The following is a 22,988-nucleotide window of genomic DNA, read 5'->3' as shown; positions in this document are numbered from 1 at the left end:
CTTTGTTAATGTTGTTGTCTTCATCAAAACCTAGCTAAGGTCAATGAGAGGCTCTTCTGCACAACTTATGTCTTCCAACATCTTATGTTGTGTACTTCAGACTCATTGAATCTCAAATATCATTTGCTTGTTTGTAAGAATAGTACACATCAAACAACTCGTTACATAAGATATTGATAATGGTATGGACACATACCTTGTTACCATAATTCCATGTTTCATTCTGTTTCAGATCAACAGAGGGGTCTGGTTTTGATCCAGTGAGAGCACTAGCAACTCCATGCATGTAAATAATTGGGTGAATCCTTTCTTGCCACCTGCGGAACTTCTGGCCTCTGAACACTTTAATTTTGGAGATATTAGGGAAATGTTTTGTGTAGTGCGACACTGGTGCAACCCCCATAACTGAAACATCGATGGAATGAGGTCCACCAGAGTTGGAATTGTTGTTGTTCTGATCAATGTTGTTGCCATCATTCTCCATGGATGCGGCTATAAAACTCTCGAGATTGTTGGATGAAGAATGTCAAACAACAACAACAACAACATGAACATAACCGACAAATGGTGAGTAGAGTCACGAAAATCAATTCGCTGTCCTTGAGAGTTTTATTCGGGTGAATTCCCAAACATTCCTCCAGGATTAAATAACCCTTTCCGGTATGTATCCGGGTGACAGAATTGTTGTGGATAGCCAAAAGTATGCCCAAGTGCAGAGGTGGAAGTAATATGAGAAGGTATGATGTTGTTGTGTTCTGTACAACAAATTTGGGTTAGTGTTTATAGGGAAATATTTCAACAGATACCAAGATTAGTGGAGAATTAATTATGGGCGGCAGCACAGTCAACTAGGATGGAGAAAGCATGGTTGGACGGTGGTCATGTGAAAAATGAAGGTTTCCCGATAGGGTGCAAAAAGAAAAAAGAAATTCAACAAAAAACCAGTAAGGCCCATATACCTTGCGCGCAGGGGGTGAAGGGGAATCCTTCGATTTCCACTACGTTGAGCCCATGAGGCCCAATCTCATGCGCGTGAGGCCAAGCCTTCACAATGCAGTTATCTGTTGATTAATGCATTTGTAGTTTATACTGCAAATGAGACTTATAACCTTTGAAATATCTCCACTTTTCCAACAATGCGGCAGTGATGGAGGTGGGAATTAGTGGGGGATCTTGCCCCCGTCTCTAGTTTGAAAGTATCACCTGGATATTTTCACTTGTATATGTTTGATTTGTTTCTCACTTTTGGTTTTGTACTGTTTTATGCTAAGAGTTTATTTGGGAATTATGAGTGGTTTGGTTGTTGTTGGTTTCAGTTTATTTATTGTTCTTGTTAATTTGATTGTTTCCATCAAGGAGGATTAGAGTGTGCAGGCCTATGAATAGACATTTGGGGCCTAAGGCGAAAATATTAAAGTTACTTTTTTTTAAAAGAATCTTAAAGAGATTTAATGTATTATATGAATGATCAATTTTTATATTAATCTTCTAGTATATTGAGCTATAAAATCATTTATCCTAGTAACTACCCTTTTTGGTTGACTAATTTTTGGGAAAGAGGGAGGATTCTAATTTGTTATGTTTTCGTTAGCTAAAATTTATTAATAGTTAGCAACTCAGATATGCATTCACTATGATTCTATGTTTCTCGTAGGTTACCGAATACCAATTTACAATCTATCCAATGTTATTCATTTTTTTATAACAAAAGTAAAAGTAATTAATTTATTTTTTCCCTAGTTTAATTTTAATTTTTTGAGACCTTAGGCGGTTTCTTTAATGGTGGAATAAGGTGGTGTGGAGGAGGTTAGGGGGAGGATGTTATGGTGGAGAGAGAAAAAGTGATTTCATGGAAATAAGGGAAATTAGAGAAGGAATAAATATAATCAAAGAATTTTTTGATGGTCTTAAAGTGATTAGGAGTGAGAAGTATACACATAGATATTATTATTTGAGAAAATAAGGGACACATCGACATTATGGCATTTTCTAAGACAATTTTTTTATTAGGAAGGAAAAGTTATAAAATAATTTTACAATGATTTTTTTTTTTACATTGGAAAGATAAACTACAGCTCTTCAGGGTTGATCCTAGGACCTCCCCATTCTCAACTCATATGTCCACTAGCTCTTACAACTTGAGCTATCATTCGGAAACTGATTATTTTCAATTATGATATATATATATATATATATATATATTTGGGACTGAAAACATATTTAACCCTTAAAAATATAAATAGTGATAAGTCTCGTGTATGAAAAAGTTTCCCATTTTTTGTTCGTTAAATTTTAATAAGTGTAAAAAGAGTAGATTGATTCTCATTTTTTTTTGAAAGCAAAAGGAGAAATATATATATATATATATATATATATATATATATATATATATATATATATCAAGAGAACTGAGGCCAAAGCTCAGGAAAAACAGGGGAAACTGAATACTAAGATTTAAATAAAAAATTGATAAATGAGTTAAAGTAAAATAAACTTAAACATGTATACAATTAATTATTAATAAAAATTTAAATTATTTAATAAATTAATTTATAAATATCATTTTAAAATCATTAAAATAAGAAAATTTAAATGTTTGTAAAAATAATTAATTACAAGTCTTAACTAAGTAGATCACCAACCTCATCAAGTTTATCCTAATTTCATTTTCCTTATAATTAAGGAGAGTCAATTACATTTGTTGTCCTTGAGTTGTAAAACTGTTCATCTTTACTCTGGTTCTGTTTCATCCTCTCAAGGTGGCACCATAACATCTCTCATGAACACGCGTACTCAAGGTGGAATCGTAACATGAATACCTGGATAACATGACATTTCAACATTTATATTCATTAATAGTGCAAGAGAAATTTCAAACTTGAAGTGGCGGATTGCATGGAATTAAATTGACATCCATTCCCCCTGAGTCTCAAAATCGTCCCTCTTGACTCATGTTCCCTATTTAAAGTGTTCTTTCCATTTTCTTCCTCTCTTTATTCTGCTATCACATTGATTAAATTAAAACTCTTGTGTAGGTGAAATGTGGAGATTGATGAAGATCTTTCATTCTTTCATGAACACGCGTACTCAAGGTGGCACTGCAACATGAAAACCTGGATAAGATGTCATTTCAACATTTATATTCATTAACTATCGAGGAGAAATTTCAAACTTCAAGTGGCGGATTATGTGGAATTAAATTGACATCCATCTCCCTTGAGTCTCAAAACTGTCCCTCTTGACTCACGATCCCTCATTTATGTATTTTTTCCATTTCTCCCTCTCTTTTATCTTCTAAAATGTTGAGTACAGAGAAAAACTTGTGCAGGTGACATGCGGAGGTCAATCAAGGTGTTTCTTTCTTTCATGAACACGCGTACTCAAGGTGTCACTATAACATGAAAATCTAGTTAAGATCTATTTCAATATGTATATTCATTAAAACTGGATGAGAAATTTCAAACTTGAAGTGGCATATTACCTGGAAGAAAATTGACTCAAATATGAAAGAAAGTCAAAATAAATTAACATCTAACTCCAAAAACCTTTAATGCTGAATTAAATATGGTCAGAAAATCCGCAAAGAAGAATCCAAAAAATATTAAAAATACGGTTCAGAGTAGGCCCCACTATGTTTATGATAGTAACTCTCGAATGTTCTCCCTTCCCTATAAATGAGGGTCTTGTAGAGCTTATATTTTCATCTTTCTCAAGTATCGTTGTGTCCACTGACAATATGAATATGAAGCCCTTTATCTTCTTGTGTTCTGTTTCTGCAGTGGTTCTCATCTCTGTAGTGTTGGCTGACAAGCTATCTGAAGATGAGATCAGAGGTATGAACCTAAAACAATATTTAATTTATTTATATGTGCTCGACATTTTTGAGTGACATGATATTTTAATTAAATTTTATGCCAAATATTCTATTTTCATGCATGTTATTGTTTATATTGGCATTTGGTAAACCTTTATAGCTCATGTTTGTTATGTTGTTCTTGAAGCTGCTCGTGGAATTCATGCAAATTTTGCGGGGTGTGATCGCAAGCTAGAAAGTTGTAAGTATTTTTGTTTCTCCGTTGGTGTTTTTTTTTTTAATTTGGTGACATTATGCTAAGTCAATTGCATAACACTATGCAGCTGTAAATGGTGAGAAGTTGAACATGGAAGCTTATCATACAAATTGCAAAGGAAATACAGGAGGCGAAGGCGGGTATGGTGGTGGTGGATCTGGTGGTGGTAGTTCGGGTGGTGGAGGAAGTGGTGGCGGTGGCGCTGGGGGAGGCGGAGGCAGCAGTGGTGGTGGAAGTGGAGAAGGGGGTTATGGTGGTGGTGGATCTGGTGGGGGTGGTTCGGGCGGTGGAGGAAGTGGTGGCGGTGGCGGTGGCGGTGGCGGTGGTGGTGGTGGTGGTGGTGGCGGAGGCAGTAGTGGTGGTGGAAGTGGAGGAGGGGGTTATGGTGGTGGTAGTTCGGGCGGTGGAGGAAGTAGTGGCGGTGGCGGAGGTAGTGGTGGTGGTGGAAGTGAAGGAGGGGGTCATGATGCTGGTGGTAGTGGAGGAGCAAGTGGTGGAAGCGGAGGAAGTGGTGGAAGTGGTGGTGGTGGTGGTGGTTATGGCGGTGGTGGGAGTGGAGGAAGTGGTGGTGGAAGTGGGGGAGGTGGTAGTGAGGGTGGAGGAAGCGGTGGAAGTGGTGGAGGTAGTAGTGAAGGCGGAGGAAGTGGTGGAGGGAGCTATGGTGGTGGTGGAAGCGGTGGAAGTGGAGGTGGAAGTGGTGGTGGAAGTGGGGGAAGTGGTGGCGGAAGCGAAGGTGGAAGTGGTGGAGATAGTGGTGGAAGCGGTGGAAGTGGTGGAAGCGGCGGTGGTAGTGGTGGCGGAAGCGGTGGAGGAAGCAGTGGTGGTGGTGGTGGAAGTGGTGGCGGTAGCGAAGGTAGAAGTGGTGGAGGCAGTTATGGTGGTGGAGGAAGTGGTGGAAGCGGTGGAAGTGGTGGTAGCGGTGGAGGAAGCATTGGTGGTGGTGGTGGAAGTGGTGGCGGTAGCGGAGGTGGAAGTGGTGGAGGCAGTTATGGTGGTGGAGGAAGTGGTGGAAGCGGTGGAAGTGGTGGTGGTGGTGGTGGAAGCGGTGGAAGTGGTGGCGGTAGCGGAGGTGGAAGTGGTGGAGGCAGTTATGGTGGTGGAGGAAGTGGTGGAAGCGGTGGAAGTGGTGGTGGCGAAAGCGGAGGTGGAAGTGGTGGAGGTGGTTATGGCAGTGGAGGAAGCGGTGGTGGAGGAAGCAGTGGTGGAAGTTGTGGAGGTGGAAGTGGTGGCGAAGGAGGTGGAAGTGGCGGGGGAGGTTATGGAGGAAATGGTAATCACAAAGTATCTAGCGGCCATCATCGTCACCATGGGCATAAAGGAGGTGGTGGAAAAAGCAAAAAGGGAGGATATTGACGATTTTCTAATGAAGGCCATGACGTTAATCAGAATAAAGGAAAATAATGAGGTTGTTAATGTGGAACCAAAATCCAAGCTCAAAGCTATTGTAACTAGTTCATTTTACCGAACATAAATGTAGCTTTGGATGTATTAAAGTAATGAAATATTTGGTTTCACTGTTTCCTTTATCTTTTATGTTGAATATCCTTAACAAAATTAGTGAGATTGTGCATGTTTGAAAAGTTGAAGAGAATCAAGTATTTAAAAGAAATAATTAAGAATATTGGATGGAAAGTTTTTGGCTTTCGCAGATGAATATAACCGTTCAACTTAGCTTGAAGTGAACAAAAAAAAAATTATTTTATTTATCATGAAAATTAATTAAATTTTGAGCTAGAAAGAATATATTTCTTTAGCACTTTTTTTGGTTACGAGAGAGGGGACTAAAAACCCCAGTTAGCTGTAACCAAAAAAAAAAAAAAACCCCCCAGTTAGCATCTTTCAATATATATAGGCTAAGTTGTTAGAGGAGGTTTGATGGAATGGATGTGAGATAAAAATGATGTTGAGTAATATTTTTGATAAATTTAGAGGAAGAGAAGTGTATTTTACTCAAAATTTTGTAATGTGGTTTTAGTTGAAGCAATCTGTGACCATTAAGAAATAATGAGAATAAATTAGTTCGGATCTCTATTAAAACAAAAGTAAATCTAAAATATAAAAAAATGAAAATAAAATATTAACAATATCAAAAAGCATTTGGTGTAACTCCATGACTTTGGTTTAAAAATCCATATTACTAGACATTATTTGCAAGAATAGTGGTGGAAATAGGCAGCGGGAAAGGAAGGATGAGGAGGAATGTCAATTGCAAAACTTCTAGAGGTTAGGTTTTGGCGAAGTTTCGCCAAAGGTTCGTTGCAGCAGCTTGGTGTAGATGCTTTGCAAGGGTGTGCTTGGTGGAAGTGAGCATAAGGAGAGAAATATTAGAATTTAGATAAACGATTCGGCTTGCAACAATTAATTTAATTGGCGGTCAATTTTTTTAAGGAATTGAGAGAATTTGCTCCCACATTCCATTTTTCAAACTCATTTGTTCGGGTTCATGGATTGGTTTAAATATAAATTTCTCGAAATTGAATTCATTGGATTTCCCCTTCAATAATCTTATCCAATCTATGAGTCTAATTCAATCCGATTTTTTGGCTATTAGGTTATGTCGGACAAATTCATCAGATCAACTAAGCCCATGCGGACTCTCTGTCAGTTTATTAACCTTAGAAATAACTACAAGCAAACAGTAAATTATACCATTCAATCCAAATTGTGTGCTTGTCTAATAAGTGTCTTCAAATGTAAGTCTATTTTTTTGTCAAAAAATGTTAAAGTCTAGTTTATGTACAGATTGTTATTCCTTTCTTGCAACAAAAACATCGGGGTTGATGAAAATTCAAATTCAACGTTTGTATTTTCTTTAATGAAAGTCCAACTGTGTCTCCAATATGATGCGTATAAATTAAGAACTTCACATCTAAATAATTAAAATCTCAGTGCATTAAATAATGCGCCTACAGATTATTATGGATTTTTTTTAATAAGCCAAATTTATTAAATGAAGTAAAGGGGTGCTTTAACCCAATATAATACAAATAGAGTAAACAACTAGAAGGCAGAAAGAAAGTTTCAAAAAAAAAAAAAAAACTAGAAGGCAGAAAGAAATTAAGGTAAATAAAGCACTTAAGCCCCATGAAAATTTCCCCGGAAGCAAGCCTTTATAAAAAGTGTCATATTAAAACTTTATTAGGAAAATCCCTCAAAATAAAAAAATCCCTCAAAATAAAAACACAGCATGACGGAAAGAGATGCACCTGCATGAGATTGTGAGTCCCCTATGAGTTGACCAAAACCTAACAATGCTGGAATTCAGGATAAATTAACACCTTTTTGCCCCCAAGCCCCAAGGTATCCATAATTAGGAGTGTAAATATGATAGACTTACTTAAATAGGTTTGGTCCAAATAAAAATTTCAAGGTCTAAGCTTGATATGTTATCTGTTTTAGGCTTTCTTTTAGGACAAAGCTTGATTTATTTTAAAATATGTTTTATAGTAAGACATTCGAGTAGAGCATGAATCTATTTGTAAACATGTTAAACAAACTTATAGGCTAACATACTATAATGTATTAAGATCATTATATCATTTTAGTCAAAGTAAATAAGTAATTCGTCCATTTCGAAGAGGTTTATATGGTTAAATGATTACATAGCTTAACATGTTTACAAATATAAATAAATAAGTATATAATTTTCAGATTTTATAAAAAAATCCAATGTATAATGATAAATTTAATTTATGTTAATCAGATGTATTTAAATAGGCTGACATGTTAGCCTTATAAGACTTTCTGAGTTTCCTAAGTCCGGTTTTTTTTATTAACTAAATAGGCTTTTGACCTTGTTTATTTATAGGCCCCTCTCGGCAGCCTGACCTACTTTCATCCCTACTCACATCCAACAACTATGAGACTAATCACTCAAAACTCGGAGATCACATTAGTGGGTAGGCATCTCCAAAAAAATACTTCTTTATACACATCGTATATGGTTTGAACTTCGAACCATAACCAGATATTAAGAGCATCCCAATGGTGGGATCTTATTTTGGGACTTAACTCACTTTTTGTGGGCCCAGACTGCCACATAGGATTTAAGACACTCTTAAGGTCTCCATGCACATTTTGCTCCAGTGGTTGGGATCTTATTTTACTTTTAGTTGGACCCACACTACCCAATATATTTATATTATTTATATCCACGTAATATTAAATTAAATTAAATTATAAATTCAATTCAATTTAATCATTATACAAATTAAATTATATAAAAAATATATAATATAATTAAAATTCAATATGATTAGACAATAGAACGAAATACAAATTATTGAAAAATAAATGACAATAAAAAACGGAATTTAAAAAAAAAAAGGCCCAAACGGGCAGAAAATGACCGACCGGCCCAGCCGGTCAAAAGAAGGCCCAATGGTCTGGACCGTTACCGGCTGAGCCGGTCCAAGGCAATACATATAGTTTGAAAACCGGCCAAGCCCTTCTCACACACACAAACCCTAATTTTCCTTTCTCTCCTCCTTCACCCTCTGATGCTCTCTCCTCCCTCACACAAACCTAATTTCCAAACGGCCTCCTCCGCCGCCGCCGCCGCCCTACTCCTCCACCACCGCCCCTCAGTTTTCTTTCTCTCCCTTCCTTTCTCTCTTCCTCTTTCCACCGCGACCTCACCTCATCTCCACCGCCGCGACCTCACCTCATCTCCTCTCCTCCACCAACCTACATCCACCTCCGATCTCCGATGAGGAAGCCACAGTGAGGACACGGTAGGTCAAGCCAGCCACAGTGAGGAGAAGTCTCAGTGAGGGTTTTTTTATTTTTAGGAAATTTAGGATTTTTTTTCTTTCCATTTTTCCAATTTTTTGTAATCTGATATTTGATCTTTGTAATATTATGTTTGTAATCTGTATATTATTATCATTCTTTAACAATGAAATTGGTTCATATTCAGTTTCAGTTTCAGTTTCTTTCCCTCTATTTTTCACTTTGGATCTGGTACTGAAGGAGAGAGAAAAAAATAATATTTTAATTAAGATCCTAGATTTGAGAGTACCTGAGCTAAGACACGGATCTTAGCAAAAACTAAGATCCCATGCCATGTAGGATACCCCCAATGGTGAGATTTAATAAGATTCGGATCTTATTTTAAGGTCCCAAAATAAGGACTTCATTGGAGATGCTCTAAGAAGTCAAACTTTCATTCTTCACTATGACGTTGAAAAGTCACTTTTACGTTTTACTGTTGCACTTTACTTCTACCCTACCACAAAATATTTACAATCTGATATTTTTTATTCTATACACAATATATTGAACTGCAATACAAATTAAAGCTAAAAATGAATAAATCAATTAATAACATTTTTTTTTAAAAACTCAATTTTAGAATCTATGGATGACGATTGACGAGTAGCCATGTAGCATGTCATTAGTTAAATGAAGGCTACTACAATACACACTGGTTAAGCTCTATAGAATACACTGAATTAGCAACAAATATTTGATTTGGACGTTTATGAGTAATTATTACTGGTGTATATTTGACCTGGAACTTTTGTTTTTGCGTTGTCAATTATTGCCTCCTTAATTTAAGCAACGTAATTAGCATCTAAATTTGAATGCTGGCATCATAACTTACCTATTCACCATAGTTGTAGTTGTTTTTGAAAGGTGATTCATAGTTATATTGACCAAATCATAAATATTGTATTCTTAACATGAACCTTCTCCCTATAAAAAGGCTTCCAACTCAAGTGGGAATTTCATTCCTTCTTTTTCAATGAGTGTCGGGTGCTCATTTCTCATGATTTCATTTCCCTGTGTTCTTGGAGTGGTCTCCATTGTTAACCTTATTTGGAGAGTCTGGACTGTTATCCATGTCCAGACTCCCTAATAGGCTATTATTGGTGTCACATACTATTATTTCTAGATTTTCCAAATTAGCTAAATTTCTTCTGACGGTTGTTTTCCATTCCAGAATGGATAGCTAATGTTGTAGACCTTTTAACATATGGTTACATGTAAAAGGTGCACAAGTTGAGCATATCATTGACCATGGTTCTTGGAAATAAGAAGACAAAAAGCGATTAAAGAAAAAGGAAAAGTCATGCCTCAGTTCGATGGCTTGGTGTGTGAAGCAAAAATGAAGTGAGAATTATGAAGAGACTTGGGTTGAGTGTTGGAGATCAAAGTAGCTACCTGAAAAATCAGATCCCGATGAAAAACCGAACAAGCTTCATGTAATGTGATTATTTGTTCATAAAACTTGTATCTAGATATGCTTCCAATTTATGAGCTGTTTGATAATGTATTGAGAAGCACCATAATCATTTTTGAGAAACCGTTACAAAATGCAGTTTTTAAAGTTACATTGCTTTAGATTGTTGTCATCAACATGCTATTTGTCAAGCCAAATATTGTCATTCTCCACAATTCCATTGAAAAGTCATTTTTATTTATGCATCTCTTTTGCCATACCTCCTCAAATTTTGACAAGAAAATATGTTATTCTATGCAAACTATATTAAAATTCTTCTTGCAATATACAAAGCCAAATATAAATAAATGAATTAAGGGGTGTGTGACAGAGACACTAGCCTATTACTGCGCTCACAACAATTCCTTCTAGCTATTACCTGCCCCAATATTCAATTCATGCATCCACTTTTAAGGGTGAGAGTCTATGGTAGAGTCTGGAGTAATGCCTGGTTCACTGTCTGGGCTTTGTTTCTGGGTTTGGCTTAAATCTTCCTCTACATTTTTCCTCCTCTTCTCTTTCCTGGGAAAAGTTCTCTCACACTCATGTACACAAATATTCATGGGGATTGTTTGCTCATCATGTATGACACTCAATGAGACTCAGAGATAGTAGCAACTGTGGATATTTTATTAGTTATTTTAAAGTAATTAAAATTGATTACATATTTAATAGACATCGTTGAAAGCCAATCAATCATGAAATAAAAAACCACATCCTCTCAGGCATTAATGCATCAAAGGAAGAAATGAATTAGGGAGATTGTTTTTTTCCAATGCTCCATGGGCTTAATTAGACTCCTCAAGCTTGTTCCTTAGGTGATCAAGAATGATTTAATTCTTTAGCTGGTTACAAGACTATTATGGATGCTACTTGAGCAAATAGCACCTACTAACATCGATTGTAGATACAACTTACCTTGCTGTCTCTTGAAGCCTGAAATTATAAATCATGGACACATGTATTTGTTATTTATATTTATGTAACTACGCAATATTGAAGTTGGGTATACATTATTTGTTGGTATAATTTACTGTTGGCTTGTAGCCTTTTCTAAGGTTAATAACCTGGGGTTATAGTTATAGATATTGACGTTAGAACTAATGAACAAAAAATATAGATCATGATACTTTGAGATGCTCCAGAATTGCTGAGATGTCATAGTCCTCTAAGCTCTTCTCTGCATAAATAATGTTGGGGCTATCTTGGGAGACCACATCTTCTCCTTTGATACTGTCTTCACTGCGAAGAAGCCTTTCGCTGCCATGTTCAACAACCCCTCTTAAAACAAGAGTCTTTTGGATACCAGCCGTGAGTTCTTCATAATCCGTATCTCCTTTTTCTCCCACAATTACAACTACTTTGGAGAGATCTATTCCCCACTTAATTGACAGATACCTAAATTTACAGACAACAACAATGTCATATTCAAATGGAAATTTATTTTTAATCTAGTTTATGCATACATGATGTGCAGATGTTCCTGCATATAATGTTACTGACCTCAGTGCTTGTTTTCTTGAAGCAAATAATGGTATCACATTCAATCTCAATCCTGCATGTGTATAGACAAGGTTACAGCGGAAGCCTCTCATTCGTAGCCTCTGGCGAAGGTCATCTATCTTCCGAATCTGTGATTTGTCATCATAAATTATAAAATTACAAGGGTTGATAAATGTTCATTGAAAAGGTATCATTTTCAACTTACAAGACATTTTTCTTAAGCACCAAGTTATCTTACCATGGCTCCTGGTTTCACAATATAGGAGTAGCACCTAGAATTGCAAGCACTGGCATATTCTACAATGTCATTTTCCTCTCCCTCTTCAAATCTAGAAATCCTGGTCACTACTGACCTAATATTCTCACCAGGCCATGCATACTCAACATGGGCTTCATAATCAACATCAGCCATTAAATCTTTCTGTGGAAAATACATTTCACTTCCACTGTTGCAAACCAAAGCATCAAATTCTTCTATTTTTACCTGGAAGCTGTTCAATGCTTCAATTGTCTCTTGTAAACTTAAACTAGTTAGCAATACAACTCCCACCCGGCCTGAGCTAATGCCTGATTGTGCAGCCTTCATCACATTCTTGAGAATTGCCGGAAAGTCTTCTGTTCCGTTTCCATCACTATCATAACAATCTGCAGCTACTGCAACCAGCCTTTGCCTTCTACCAGGAAAGTAACTCGCATTAGAATTTCCAGTAGAGGAGACCCTGCGGGTAATTGCTTCGATAATTTTCTTCTGCCTTGCTTCTGGGTCCACCTCTCCATTCAACTTGGAGTCTCCTTCAATGGAGAATCTTAAAGAAAGGTCTTCTACATCTCTTAATGAGTCACTTATAGGCTCTTCAGTAATTGGTGTAATTTCCAAGCGGGAATTGGAGTGGCGGTTCCTGGATTTCTCTATATGGGATAGGTAGTTGCGGCAGTGTTCAGGCCATGAAAAACGATGTATGTTTTTCAGCCCATTTTTGCGGCATTCTTGCCAAAGATTTTTGTCTGCAACAAGCTTTACCAGTGCATCTGCTATGTCTTTCTGGTCATGTGGGTCAATTAAGAGTCCATTGTTGAGTGCCTGGAATGAGGGGATATAAACTGTAAATAAATTACTTAACACACACGGTATATACAATTTATGCAAACGAGAGTAATGTAGCTTGCTAGCTTAGCAAGTCATTATCAAATAAAAACCTGTTGGATAAATAGAAAGATTGAAAAACTGATAGCCCTGATTGAAAAGTGACAACTAGTTTGGTGATATGAATTATGTAGTAATTTAATATACTAATAGTTGTAGTATACCTTTAGAATATCCACTGGCCCTCCATTTTTTGTTGCAACAACGGGCAAACCATAAGCTGCTGCCTGTAGTATGGGAAGAAAAAGGAAGCCTTGTCAGTTTCATATTTCCCGTACACTAAGTTATGTAAGTCATATTTCAGAGGCCAAATGCAGTCAATAAGCCTATTAATTGGAGTTTTACCTCAATGAGTGTGAGTCCAAATGGTTCCACCAGGGCTGGGTTGATAAAAACTCCCTTCAAAAGACAAAACAAACCCCCCATGTAATACTATTAGCAAATGTTTTTTTGTAAGAAGACAAGGTAGTTAGAGTTAGATATAAACATGCTTAGTCTGTCATATTGAATTGTTAGTATGGGATTTTGCATCTAATTACTTAGAACTCAGAAAGATCAGATTCCAGATCTTATTAAAGTCACTAAAACCAGATGTTGGCAAATTTTGTTCAAAGATTGCACCTTGGTTTTCACAGCCAGACGATATATTTCTGGAACTTCAGATTGCTTATGGTGCTTGGGAAAAGCCACTAGACCATACAAATCATACTTGTCAATGAGCTCGAGCACCATGGTTAGAACAACAGAGCTGCTGTCAGACATTTCATCAATGTTATCTCTATTGCCAAGAATGAGGGTCTGCCGGAATTTGCAGAAAGCAGAAAGATGTTTCTTGGTCACACACTGACAATCTAAACAAAATGGCAAATCTGGACGTTTTCAAATGGAAATTGGAAAGCTCACCAAGTTAGCCAGTTCCTTTAGGGCATGGCATTCGCCGAAAGCCTTGATCAAAGTCATGACATTTTTCTTCGGGTCAGGGCGGGACAAGGCTAGTATCAATGGTTTGTGAGGATTTGTGAAAAATCGCATTATCTGCACTGCACAACTCATCTTTAGCAATATTCAAGGACAAAAAGTTACAATTCATTCATTAGCATCAATCTTTTCATATCTTTTATTCACAAATGCATTGACAGAGCAGGGAAGATTTTTAGACCTCAGACCAAATGGGAGGTAAGTTCCTTTTGCTTTGAGCTCTACCAGATCCGATCAGAGACTTGAGTTCCCTTTCGCCTTCAATTGAGTCTTGTGCTGTTACATAGCTGAAGTCCATGCCTGGCGGAATTACCTAGTAACAAGTTTCATCAGGAAAAATTTCAGTAGCTGTGAACTTTGTTTGACAAGCAAACTGTAATAACATGCACAGTTTCTTACCACCATCCTTGGCATGTGTCTTCCATGGCAACTCACTCCACGTCTTCTCCTGACCCTAAGCTTCCTCTCCAACTTGAGATCGAAGCCATCATACAATCCCCACTGCTCTTCAATCTCTTGCCTTGTGCTAGTGATGACCATTTCAGCAGCATCTAAACTCATCTCCTCAGCCTCAATCCTCCTCATGATCTTGTAGGTTGCATTTATGGCCTCCCTAGAGAGCCTACCCTGCTTCAACAACTGTTCAAACTTGTTCCGGCCTAATGAATGACCTGTTAGCACCATAGGCACATTCAACGCACCGGATAAATGAGCTGCAATCTCTCCAGCATCAGCATAGTGACCATGGATAACATAAGGCCATGTTGGCTTCCCTCCATTCACTTGCTCCCCTAAAGCTCTTGCCATGTTAACAATGTGGTTCAAGGCACCATCCACGAATTCAGGTATGTGAGGCCAGAGTGATTCTTTTGGGATGTACCTGCGACAATCAATGCATTTTACTCATCAGATTCCATAAAAAACCTTACCCCAAAGGGAAACTCGGTGTTGTAATTACTTATCGCGTGGTCCACATGGTAGACGAATAATATATGCTCCTCCACTGTCACTGCCATCAGAGGGGCATGACAACATCTCTATAGGCTCTCCATAGCTGAAATCCACTTCTGGGGCAGCAATTTGTCTAGTCAATAAATCAACACGGTAAATTCCTTTCGTGTTAGCTAGAGCACGAGCAAGTTCTACTACATATTTGACCTGAAATTGAAGGAAAACTTAATGATGTGTAAAGTACAGATAATCTGTCATGGCAAATGAGGACATAAATCACCAATGTTACAAGTATCCATTATGTGCAGAGAGGAAAAATATTTGCTTGAATTTTGGTTCTTATCTTAAGAAGGCATAATAAAATCAGCCATTAAATAGAAATATAGCTGTTAAAGTAAACAAGCACCTGGCCACCAGTATCAGAATCTCTCCCAAGTTCCATATTTTCTCCTCGTACCAAACCATGAACACTGCATTGACAACATTAACATTAACACACTTTAAGGTAAAGGTCACATAATCATTTCCTCATATATTTTATGTGCATTGCTATACTAAACTCTAAACTATGGTGACAAAGTGTGTTGATATCATACCTGATTAGGACAATGTAAAGGTTTCTAGACTTATCATTATCCTCCGACCAAAGTTTGGTTTCAGAACTGATTCTGGAAATATTATGATCCTTGACAGATTCTGAAGCAGTGGCATCTCCTTTTTCTTTTTCACCTTCTGAGAGCTCAGAAAGGTCATTCGCTGCATCGTTACGGCCTTGCTCACGATCAAGACGCCTTCTTGCAAGCTTGTGAGCATCACCCCATGCAATCTGCAAAAATGTGTACAAATACCTTAAATAATATAGGAAATTTTAAATACATCTCTTAACCTTTAGACAGAAATAAGAATAGAAAAAAAAGAAATGAGATATAAGAGATATAATCAGAGATGTGATTAGTACATTGAAAATGAGATAAAAGAGAATGAGGTATGTGAATATTCCAAAGTTGAATAATATATATGATTACATAAGGTAATTTAGGTTGGTATTACTTCTTAATTCTTTATGAGTTATATATTTTCCAAGATAATTCTATATGATTATATATTTTCATAAGGTAAGGTTGGTATTACATCTTAATTATTTAATTTAATAAGTTGTTATTATTTAAAATAACTTATATACAAATGAAGTTGTCTTGAGTATTTAGTAGGAAGAGTTTTGCCGCTCAAAGTGATCCCAACCGACTCGAAATCGCGAATTCACTAATATGGCGTTGAGAAGTCATTTTCATATTGATATTATTAAAATTGCCAAGTCAGGTGCCACATAATATTGTTGACTTTGACTTTCATACAACATGTCATCACTTAATAGAAATCACTAACAGGAAAGATTATTTTCATTCATTTTGTTAACGTTGGAGTTTTTTATATAATTTTTTTTTACGGGGATTCCAATTGACCTGTATTTTACACTAATGAAAGACATATTTAACCCATAATAATCCGATTAACATCTATAACACATTCTTTCATTCAAAAAGACACCTCTATAACACATCTTCAAATAAAAAAAAGACCTCTATACATAGTAGAGAACTTATTCAAGGTTGTGAACTTATTCAGCATGAACTTTCTCGTTTTGCGTTTTCAATCACTGCCTCCTTAATTTAAGCAAAGTAAATAGCACATCACAAGTGCCTAATTTGAGTTCTGTTACCTATTCATCATACTTACAATTTGACCAAATCATAAATATTGTGCTTTTGACATGAACCTTCTCCCTATAAAAAGGCTTCCAGCTCAAGTGGGAATTCCATTATTCCTTCTTTACAAATGAGAGTCGTGTGTTCATTTCTTATGATTTCATTCCCTTTGCTCTTGGTGTGGTCTCGATTATTAGCTAATTTGGAGTCTGGATTTCATCTATGTCTAGACTCCCTAATAGGCTAATATTGTCACTCCTTCTAGATTTTTCAAATAAGCTAAAATTGTCCTTCCAAAATGGGTATCTAATATTGTACTTGAAGTAATTGTTACATTTAAAAGTGTACAAGTTGTCTATGTCGGCATCATTAGCCACGCAGAAACAAATAGATGCGGATAAGGCACTAGAAGAAATTCAGTTTCGGTCCTGGAGCTGGCTCAAAGGTAGACACAAAAGGATCCACTATACCTTTTATGAATGGCAAGCACAACCTCTCATCCTTTTAAATTCTTTGTGACCTGCTTGTTTGATTGGGCCTTTGTCATGTGCTGGTACTCATTTGTTTATCGGTTCCTTTGTATTCTTCTTTGAGTTTTTCTTTTTCAATCCTGATTAGCTCTTTGCTAATTTTCCTGTTATGTACTTGGTTGGAATACCCATTGTATTCGTTATATATATTAATTTGGCTTACCTAAAAACAAAAATTAGCCACGCAGAAAGAAAATGGTAATCAAAGAAAAAGGAAAAGTCATGTGCCGTCTCGGTTTGGTGTGTGAAGAAAAAGAAGCATATTGATGTGAGAATTATGAAGATAGAGGTGAGTATTGGAGATCAAAGTAACTGCCTGAAAAACCAGATCGATCCGGATGAAGAACCAAACAAACTTCATGTAATGTGATTATTTGTTCATAAAAGGTATATCTAGTCTAGACATGTTTAATTTCCAACTTATAGTATGTTTGATTCAGTGTTGAGAAAAGTTATAAAATTGCAGCTTTTAAAGTTACTTTGCGTTTTAAAGTCATTTTTATTTATGTATTTTTTGTCCCTACCTCAAATTTTGAGAATCTGAAAAGATGTTATTCTTTACCCATTATATATATTAAAATGCTTCTTGCAAATATACGAATTAGGAGTTAGCATATGTTGCAAGCTCAATGGAGGCTAGTAGTATATAGAACATAGAACTTATTCATCAGGGTTGTGAGAGAGACACTGACTTGTTTCTTTTTGCGAGTCACTTGCCAAATGCGCCAGCACATATTCTCCAACCTGTTACTGCGCTCACGGCTATTCCTTGTGGCTATTACCTGCTCCATTCAATCCATGCATCCATTTAGGGTAACAATAAGCAATCATATTTCCTTTTAATTACAAGTAAAAGTATGTTTGGATCGGTGGTGGAAAACTACGGAGAAGACAAAATTATAGTGAACAACCTCAAAAAAATTAAGGAAAATTACTTCTGTTCGTTGTGATTTCAGTTTATCATGATTTTTTTTATCGTGTATTTAAACATGTTATTGAATAAATGTTACCAATGTATTGATGGTGGTACTAACTACTACACGTGCTTCCCACTAACAAAATCGGCAAAGTAATGGGTTGATGAATAGGAGTATTTCATAAGGGTGAGTTAATTAAAGTAACCTCATCGATGATTTGGACAACTGCATAATAGTGTAGTGTCATCATTTTTCTTTTTTTAAATTTTGTTATTACAAAAAAAAGGTAATTCCATGGTACTATATTAAAAACTAGTTCACTTATTAACTATTTTTCTCATTACATTTAATAAATATTATTTATAATATGCTTCTTTTCTTATGCGCTAAAATTAATATGCAGAAAACTCGTGAACCAATTTTTTCTTACTTAATAACTATATGATCCAAAAACCCCTCTAAGGTTAGGTTAGTACTGGAAAAAGAAAGATGAAAACTCTAATTATCTCCACAGCCCACTAATCAAAATCAAAGTGCCTATTAAATTCATTTAGAAAATGGGTTGTGTACTAGTTTTCAAGAAAGAAAAGAATTCAGAAGAAGAAGGGGCAAATTATACAAACCTTAGCCCATGTTCTGTAGAAGTCAGATTCATCGAAGCTATTAATAGCTTCTTCAACAAAGTACTTAGTGGGACTAAACAACGTTTCATCCCTCTGATCCTTCTCTTCTTCAAACTTTGTGATTTTGAGCTTGCCATCATTTCTCTTTTTTATGTTGCTTCTTCCCGCGTCCAATATGGCTTCCAAATAACCATTTAGCCATTCGTTCACAGCCATTTCTGAATACCCTTGAAGGAAGGAAAACCCCTCTAATTTGTAGCTTTTCTTCACCGGAGAGTTAATACAGGAAATTAAAATAATTGCAAGTCAACAATGGTCTTAACCATTTGCATAATTTCGGCTAATGTTGCTGCAATAGTAAAAGTCAATAACAACAAGGCAATAATGGTATTTAACCATTTGGATTATTCTCTCCTATGGTCAAATAGCAATTTCAGAGACATCTCCACGGATTGCTCCTATCTGCAGCTCATGATATTTGAAATATTGGTGATTCAATATTCAAATTGGTCATCAATGATATTCATTATAGTTTAATACTAAAGATTCCATTACTCATGTATATAATATGCTTATAAAAAAAAACTCCAGAATATAATATACACGTAGCATATGATTGAAAACAAGTCATTTTGAATTATCTCATACCTCTTTAAGAGTCGCAAGTAATTCAATGAAATTTATCACTTTGTATGTGCTTTAAAACTCCTTGCTGAATGCACGCGTTTATAGTTTTGTTGGGGAGAGAGATGGATGTGCTTTAAGTTGAGTTGGGAAGGCTCTTTATATATGTGGAGCAAGTCTTTTCACATCAAAAAGAGCCGAAGTATCATTCCTGGATTTCAAATTTCTACTCTCATTTTTACAATACTCTAACTTACTTAACACTAGACCATTACCTCGATAGTATCAACCTTGTTTCTAGATATTTTAACAACTTTTTTTTTTCATTCTGAAAAAAGATTTTTCTTTTGAAAGCTGGTGAGAATATAAGAAACGGGTGGCTTAAATTAATACTCCTATTTGATTCTCTTATTCTTATGCCTGAAAAAAGTTAGCAATATATGAAGAACCAAGCAAATATTCTTAGCTTATTCTTTTATACATTCTCCATCATTTGCCTTCATGATTTATTCACTTACCTACTTGAAGGATCTACGTACAATCATGATCTATCACTGTCGTCATGTTTACACAAGAATATGTTGCATGTAACTAGGCATGTCCAAAAAACACCGAACCGACCGAACCCGGTCAAACCGCATCTTTTTTTATGAATCGAACGGTTCGATTCATGGGTGGTTCGGGTGCAAGAAAACAGATTCAAGTGGTTTGGTCCAGTCGGTTTTGATTTGAGCTTCAGGCCGACCGAACCAGGTTTGCGAGAAAAAAAAATCAGCCCAGCCCAATACTAACCCTAGTCTCCTTAGCCCAACCCACTATAAATACCCTCTTTTAACCCTCAGCATCTCACTTCCCAACCCTAACCGTCACTCTCAACCTCTCATCACTCTCAACATCTCCAACACTAAACCCTAGCCGCCACACTCTGGATGCTTGATCTCTCTCCATGAATGATGAATGTTCTTGAACGTCGCCGTCCAACCTTCTTGTCGCAACAAGGATTGCGGCGGATCGATGCTAAAATGTTTAGAATTCAGAAGAATTGCCCTTAATATTTAAAAGCGGGAAAACGTCAGGAACCCGTAGAGAAATTATCCTCGCAATTAGAGCTAGATTCGGGAGTCGATTACGCATAGGGAAGGTGGTAGCACCCTACGACATCCGTTTTTAAACGGTTACCTCTAATTAATTGTGTAAAACTTATTAGCTTTTACATACTTGTCTCACCCTAAGAAAATATTTATTAGTTATATATCTTAATAATTGAATTTAATTAAGGAAGGAAAAACGAGGTTATTTACAAATTTGGTCTGACAAGCTTTTGAAGCTTGCACCTATGTATCCCCTTGTGCAATGCGGTTTTCAAAGCCACGTGGTTCTTAGGGTTTAAAGAGATTTTTAATTTGAGGTGTCTGATGGGAATCGTGTCCCGGCCTACGTATTCTCTTTAGAGAGATATCAAGGCAACGTAGTTTTGAAGGAAAGCTTGAAAATGCTTGATTTGAAATGATTGGAGAATGCTTGAAGAAGCTTGATTTTGAGATGCTTAAAGAAACCGAAATTTGATCTTGAGAGACTTAAAGAAGCCAGAGCCTGACTATAAAAGCTTGAAGAAGCTTCATTATGAAAGGCTTGAAGGAGCCGGAACTTCAATTTGAAAGGCTTAGAACCATGGCCTAAGGAATAGCAGCGCCGCTGCTTGAAGGGAAGGAAGAAAAAATGAGGAAAAGAAGGGCAATAGAGAAAAAGAGAGATCGGGGAAGGAAGAGAGACGAGCACTAGTGGTTCGACACGCGGCGCATGGCTTCAAACGTGATGGAGGCACGGCAGCAAGGTACAAGGCGGTGGTGCTCATAGTGACAAATTCCGGCGTGGAGCGGTACTGGCTTGAGGATGGGTGAGAGAAGTGTTTTGCACAAAACATTTTCCTAATTCTAATCTTTTATTTTTTAACTCTGTTATATTTACTATATGTATGTTCACGCTGTTGACAGGGAAAAAGAAAAAGTGTGTAAAGGGAAGGGGAAAGAAAAGAAATATTGAATTTTCCTAATCATGGAAACGATGCAAGAGGTGGTACTGTGTGTGAATGCACTTAAACCTTCGTATTGGGAGAATCTGATGTTGTTTCAAAACTCAATATTTGTGTATTAGGCCTTAACCTTTGTTTCTATATGTTTGAACAATTAAATACATGTAAGTACTGTACAGCAATATCTAGAACATACATTCATCGATATTTAGAAGACATTCAACATGGCATCATTTCAATGTTTAAAACACAAATAGAGAGAGGGAAGTACGTTACCTGGTTGAACCACAAAAGAAACGTTAGTTTCTGTGAATGTTTGTACGATGATCAGCAGTATCCTCCCTTGACTCTTCTACTCATTATCTCTTATTTTAAAATTGCGGTTCAAAGACAGAACCACAAGTTATAAGTGATCGCTAACTGTTTTCTCTCACACTCTCGACCTGCCTCTACCACCAAAAACTCATTTATTTATAGCTGTCAACCTAGGTTTGGTCTCTAATCTCCTTAGATTCACCCTTGATTTGTTTCCTCATTTCCTAAATTAAATACTTGGAATCATTCTCAACCATCATTGAAAAGTTTATGAGAATATTTAAAACAATTGTAGGAAAGTGCACAGGAAAAAACTGTAGGAAAAATGGTAGGAAAATCTATAGATAAATTTTCCTATGGATTTTCTTACAAATTTTTGCTATAAGTTTGAAATCTGTAGGAAAATTTGTGAGAAATTTATACATAAAAAATCCACAGGAAATAAGCTTTTTTTTATTGATAGGGGGGGGGGGGGTCAAAGCCCCAAAATAAGCTTTTTTTTAGTAGTGCATTCTTGTAGAAGAAGAAATTAATACTTGACTTTTTATTATTATCTAGAATCATCTAATTATTTATTATTTTCGGATCTATTTAATTAATTAATATTTAATTTTGAAATTATTTAACTAAATACTTATATTATCATAAGTTTGAGTGTTAGTTTTTATATATTTTAGATATGTATCTATATTAAATTAATATTATTAAGGTATGACATAATTAGGTGTTCACACTTTTTTTCTGAACGTCATCGTCCACCGGACCACCACATCCTTCTCTGCGATCAGCGCCATCACCACGTTCCAGCGACGCACAACCTTTTCCTTCTTTGAAGTCTAGATCCGCTAACAATTAAAAGGGTAAATTTTGATAACATCAAAGGCATAGGAGACAAGACATCTAATGATTGTCCTTGTCCTGATGCAGATTGTTTGGCTTATAAAATCACATTGGGGGGAATAATGGCAAATGCATCAAAAAAAAAGTTAGCAAGATAGATACAAGCTATTGTTACAATTATATTTGAAAAATGAGACAAATATGACATAATTAACATGAAAATCACAATAACAAAATAAGTATGAAGTAATTGGATGCACTGAGACAAGGTTGCATGCCATCATCACTCAGCCAATGTCTTGTTCACTCTATACGGTAGTTAGGGTTTGTGAACTTGACATAACCATTGATTCAATTCACTCAATACGATAGTTAAGGTTTGGTATGATTGAATGTGGTTAAAATTGAATTTGAAGAAATAAGAGTAAGAATATAATGAAGAAAGAAAAAGAAACATGAGAGTCACTCAGCTGACATTGAAATTGCACATGAAGACATCAAGAATATCCTTAATAATTAAGAGAGAGACAAG

At 36.2% G+C, this 22,988-nt stretch overlaps 2 protein-coding genes across 6 annotated transcripts; one reads left to right on the top strand and one right to left on the bottom strand.

The window, feature by feature from the left end:
* The first annotated feature begins 3,721 nt into the window (after window positions 1–3,721).
* On the top strand, window positions 3,722–5,537 carry LOC130744628 (glycine-rich cell wall structural protein-like). Its single transcript, XM_057596799.1, has 4 exons — window positions 3,722–3,833; window positions 4,002–4,055; window positions 4,138–4,347; window positions 4,447–5,537. The coding sequence occupies exons 1-4, from the start codon at window positions 3,737–3,739 to the stop codon at window positions 5,421–5,423; spliced, it is 1,338 nt and encodes a 445-aa protein (XP_057452782.1). The 5' UTR covers window positions 3,722–3,736; the 3' UTR covers window positions 5,424–5,537.
* Window positions 5,538–11,235: 5,698 nt separating this feature from the next.
* LOC130745578 (sucrose-phosphate synthase 4) lies at window positions 11,236–19,480 on the bottom strand. 5 transcript variants are annotated; one of them, XM_057597905.1, is made up of 15 exons: window positions 19,294–19,480; window positions 18,646–18,904; window positions 17,798–17,887; window positions 15,466–15,695; window positions 15,276–15,339; window positions 14,877–15,076; window positions 14,318–14,798; window positions 14,100–14,231; window positions 13,844–13,975; window positions 13,562–13,738; window positions 13,286–13,339; window positions 13,105–13,167; window positions 12,035–12,877; window positions 11,797–11,924; window positions 11,236–11,691 (listed from the first exon to the last, which is right to left on the bottom strand). In XM_057597905.1, the coding sequence occupies exons 2-15, from the start codon at window positions 18,859–18,861 to the stop codon at window positions 11,415–11,417; spliced, it is 3,087 nt and encodes a 1,028-aa protein (XP_057453888.1). In that variant the 5' UTR covers window positions 18,862–18,904; window positions 19,294–19,480; the 3' UTR covers window positions 11,236–11,414. The 5 variants fall into 5 exon arrangements, with proteins under 5 accessions (XP_057453888.1, XP_057453889.1, XP_057453890.1 ...); XM_057597906.1 differs by having other exon boundaries at window positions 18,646–18,872; XM_057597907.1 differs by having other exon boundaries at window positions 18,646–18,863.
* Between the last annotated feature and the right edge of the window lie 3,508 nt (window positions 19,481–22,988).

Source organism: Lotus japonicus, chromosome 3, assembly GCF_012489685.1.
Source record: "Lotus japonicus ecotype B-129 chromosome 3, LjGifu_v1.2".
NCBI lineage: Eukaryota > Viridiplantae > Streptophyta > Magnoliopsida > Fabales > Fabaceae > Lotus > Lotus japonicus.
The sequence above is the reverse complement of the archived record's forward strand: the minus strand, read 5'-3'. Positions and strand labels throughout refer to the sequence as shown.

Excerpts from the sequence above, each read along its gene's own strand:
- LOC130744628 (XM_057596799.1), top strand. The coding sequence starts at position 3,737 with ATGAATATGAAGCCCTTTATCTTCTTGTGTTCTGTTTCTGCAGTGGTT. Across the intron at positions 3,834-4,001 it reads ATCTGAAGATGAGATCAGAG|CTGCTCGTGGAATTCATGCA; the intron begins GTATGAACCTAA and ends TTGTTCTTGAAG. Across the intron at positions 4,056-4,137 it reads TGATCGCAAGCTAGAAAGTT|CTGTAAATGGTGAGAAGTTG; the intron begins GTAAGTATTTTT and ends AACACTATGCAG.
- LOC130745578 (XM_057597905.1), bottom strand. The coding sequence starts at position 18,861 with ATGGCTGTGAACGAATGGCTAAATGGTTATTTGGAAGCCATATTGGAC. Across the intron at positions 15,077-15,275 it reads ATTCTGATACTGGTGGCCAG|GTCAAATATGTAGTAGAACT; the intron begins GTGCTTGTTTAC and ends CTTCAATTTCAG. Across the intron at positions 13,739-13,843 it reads TAAAGGAACTGGCTAACTTG|ACCCTCATTCTTGGCAATAG; the intron begins GTGAGCTTTCCA and ends AAATTCCGGCAG.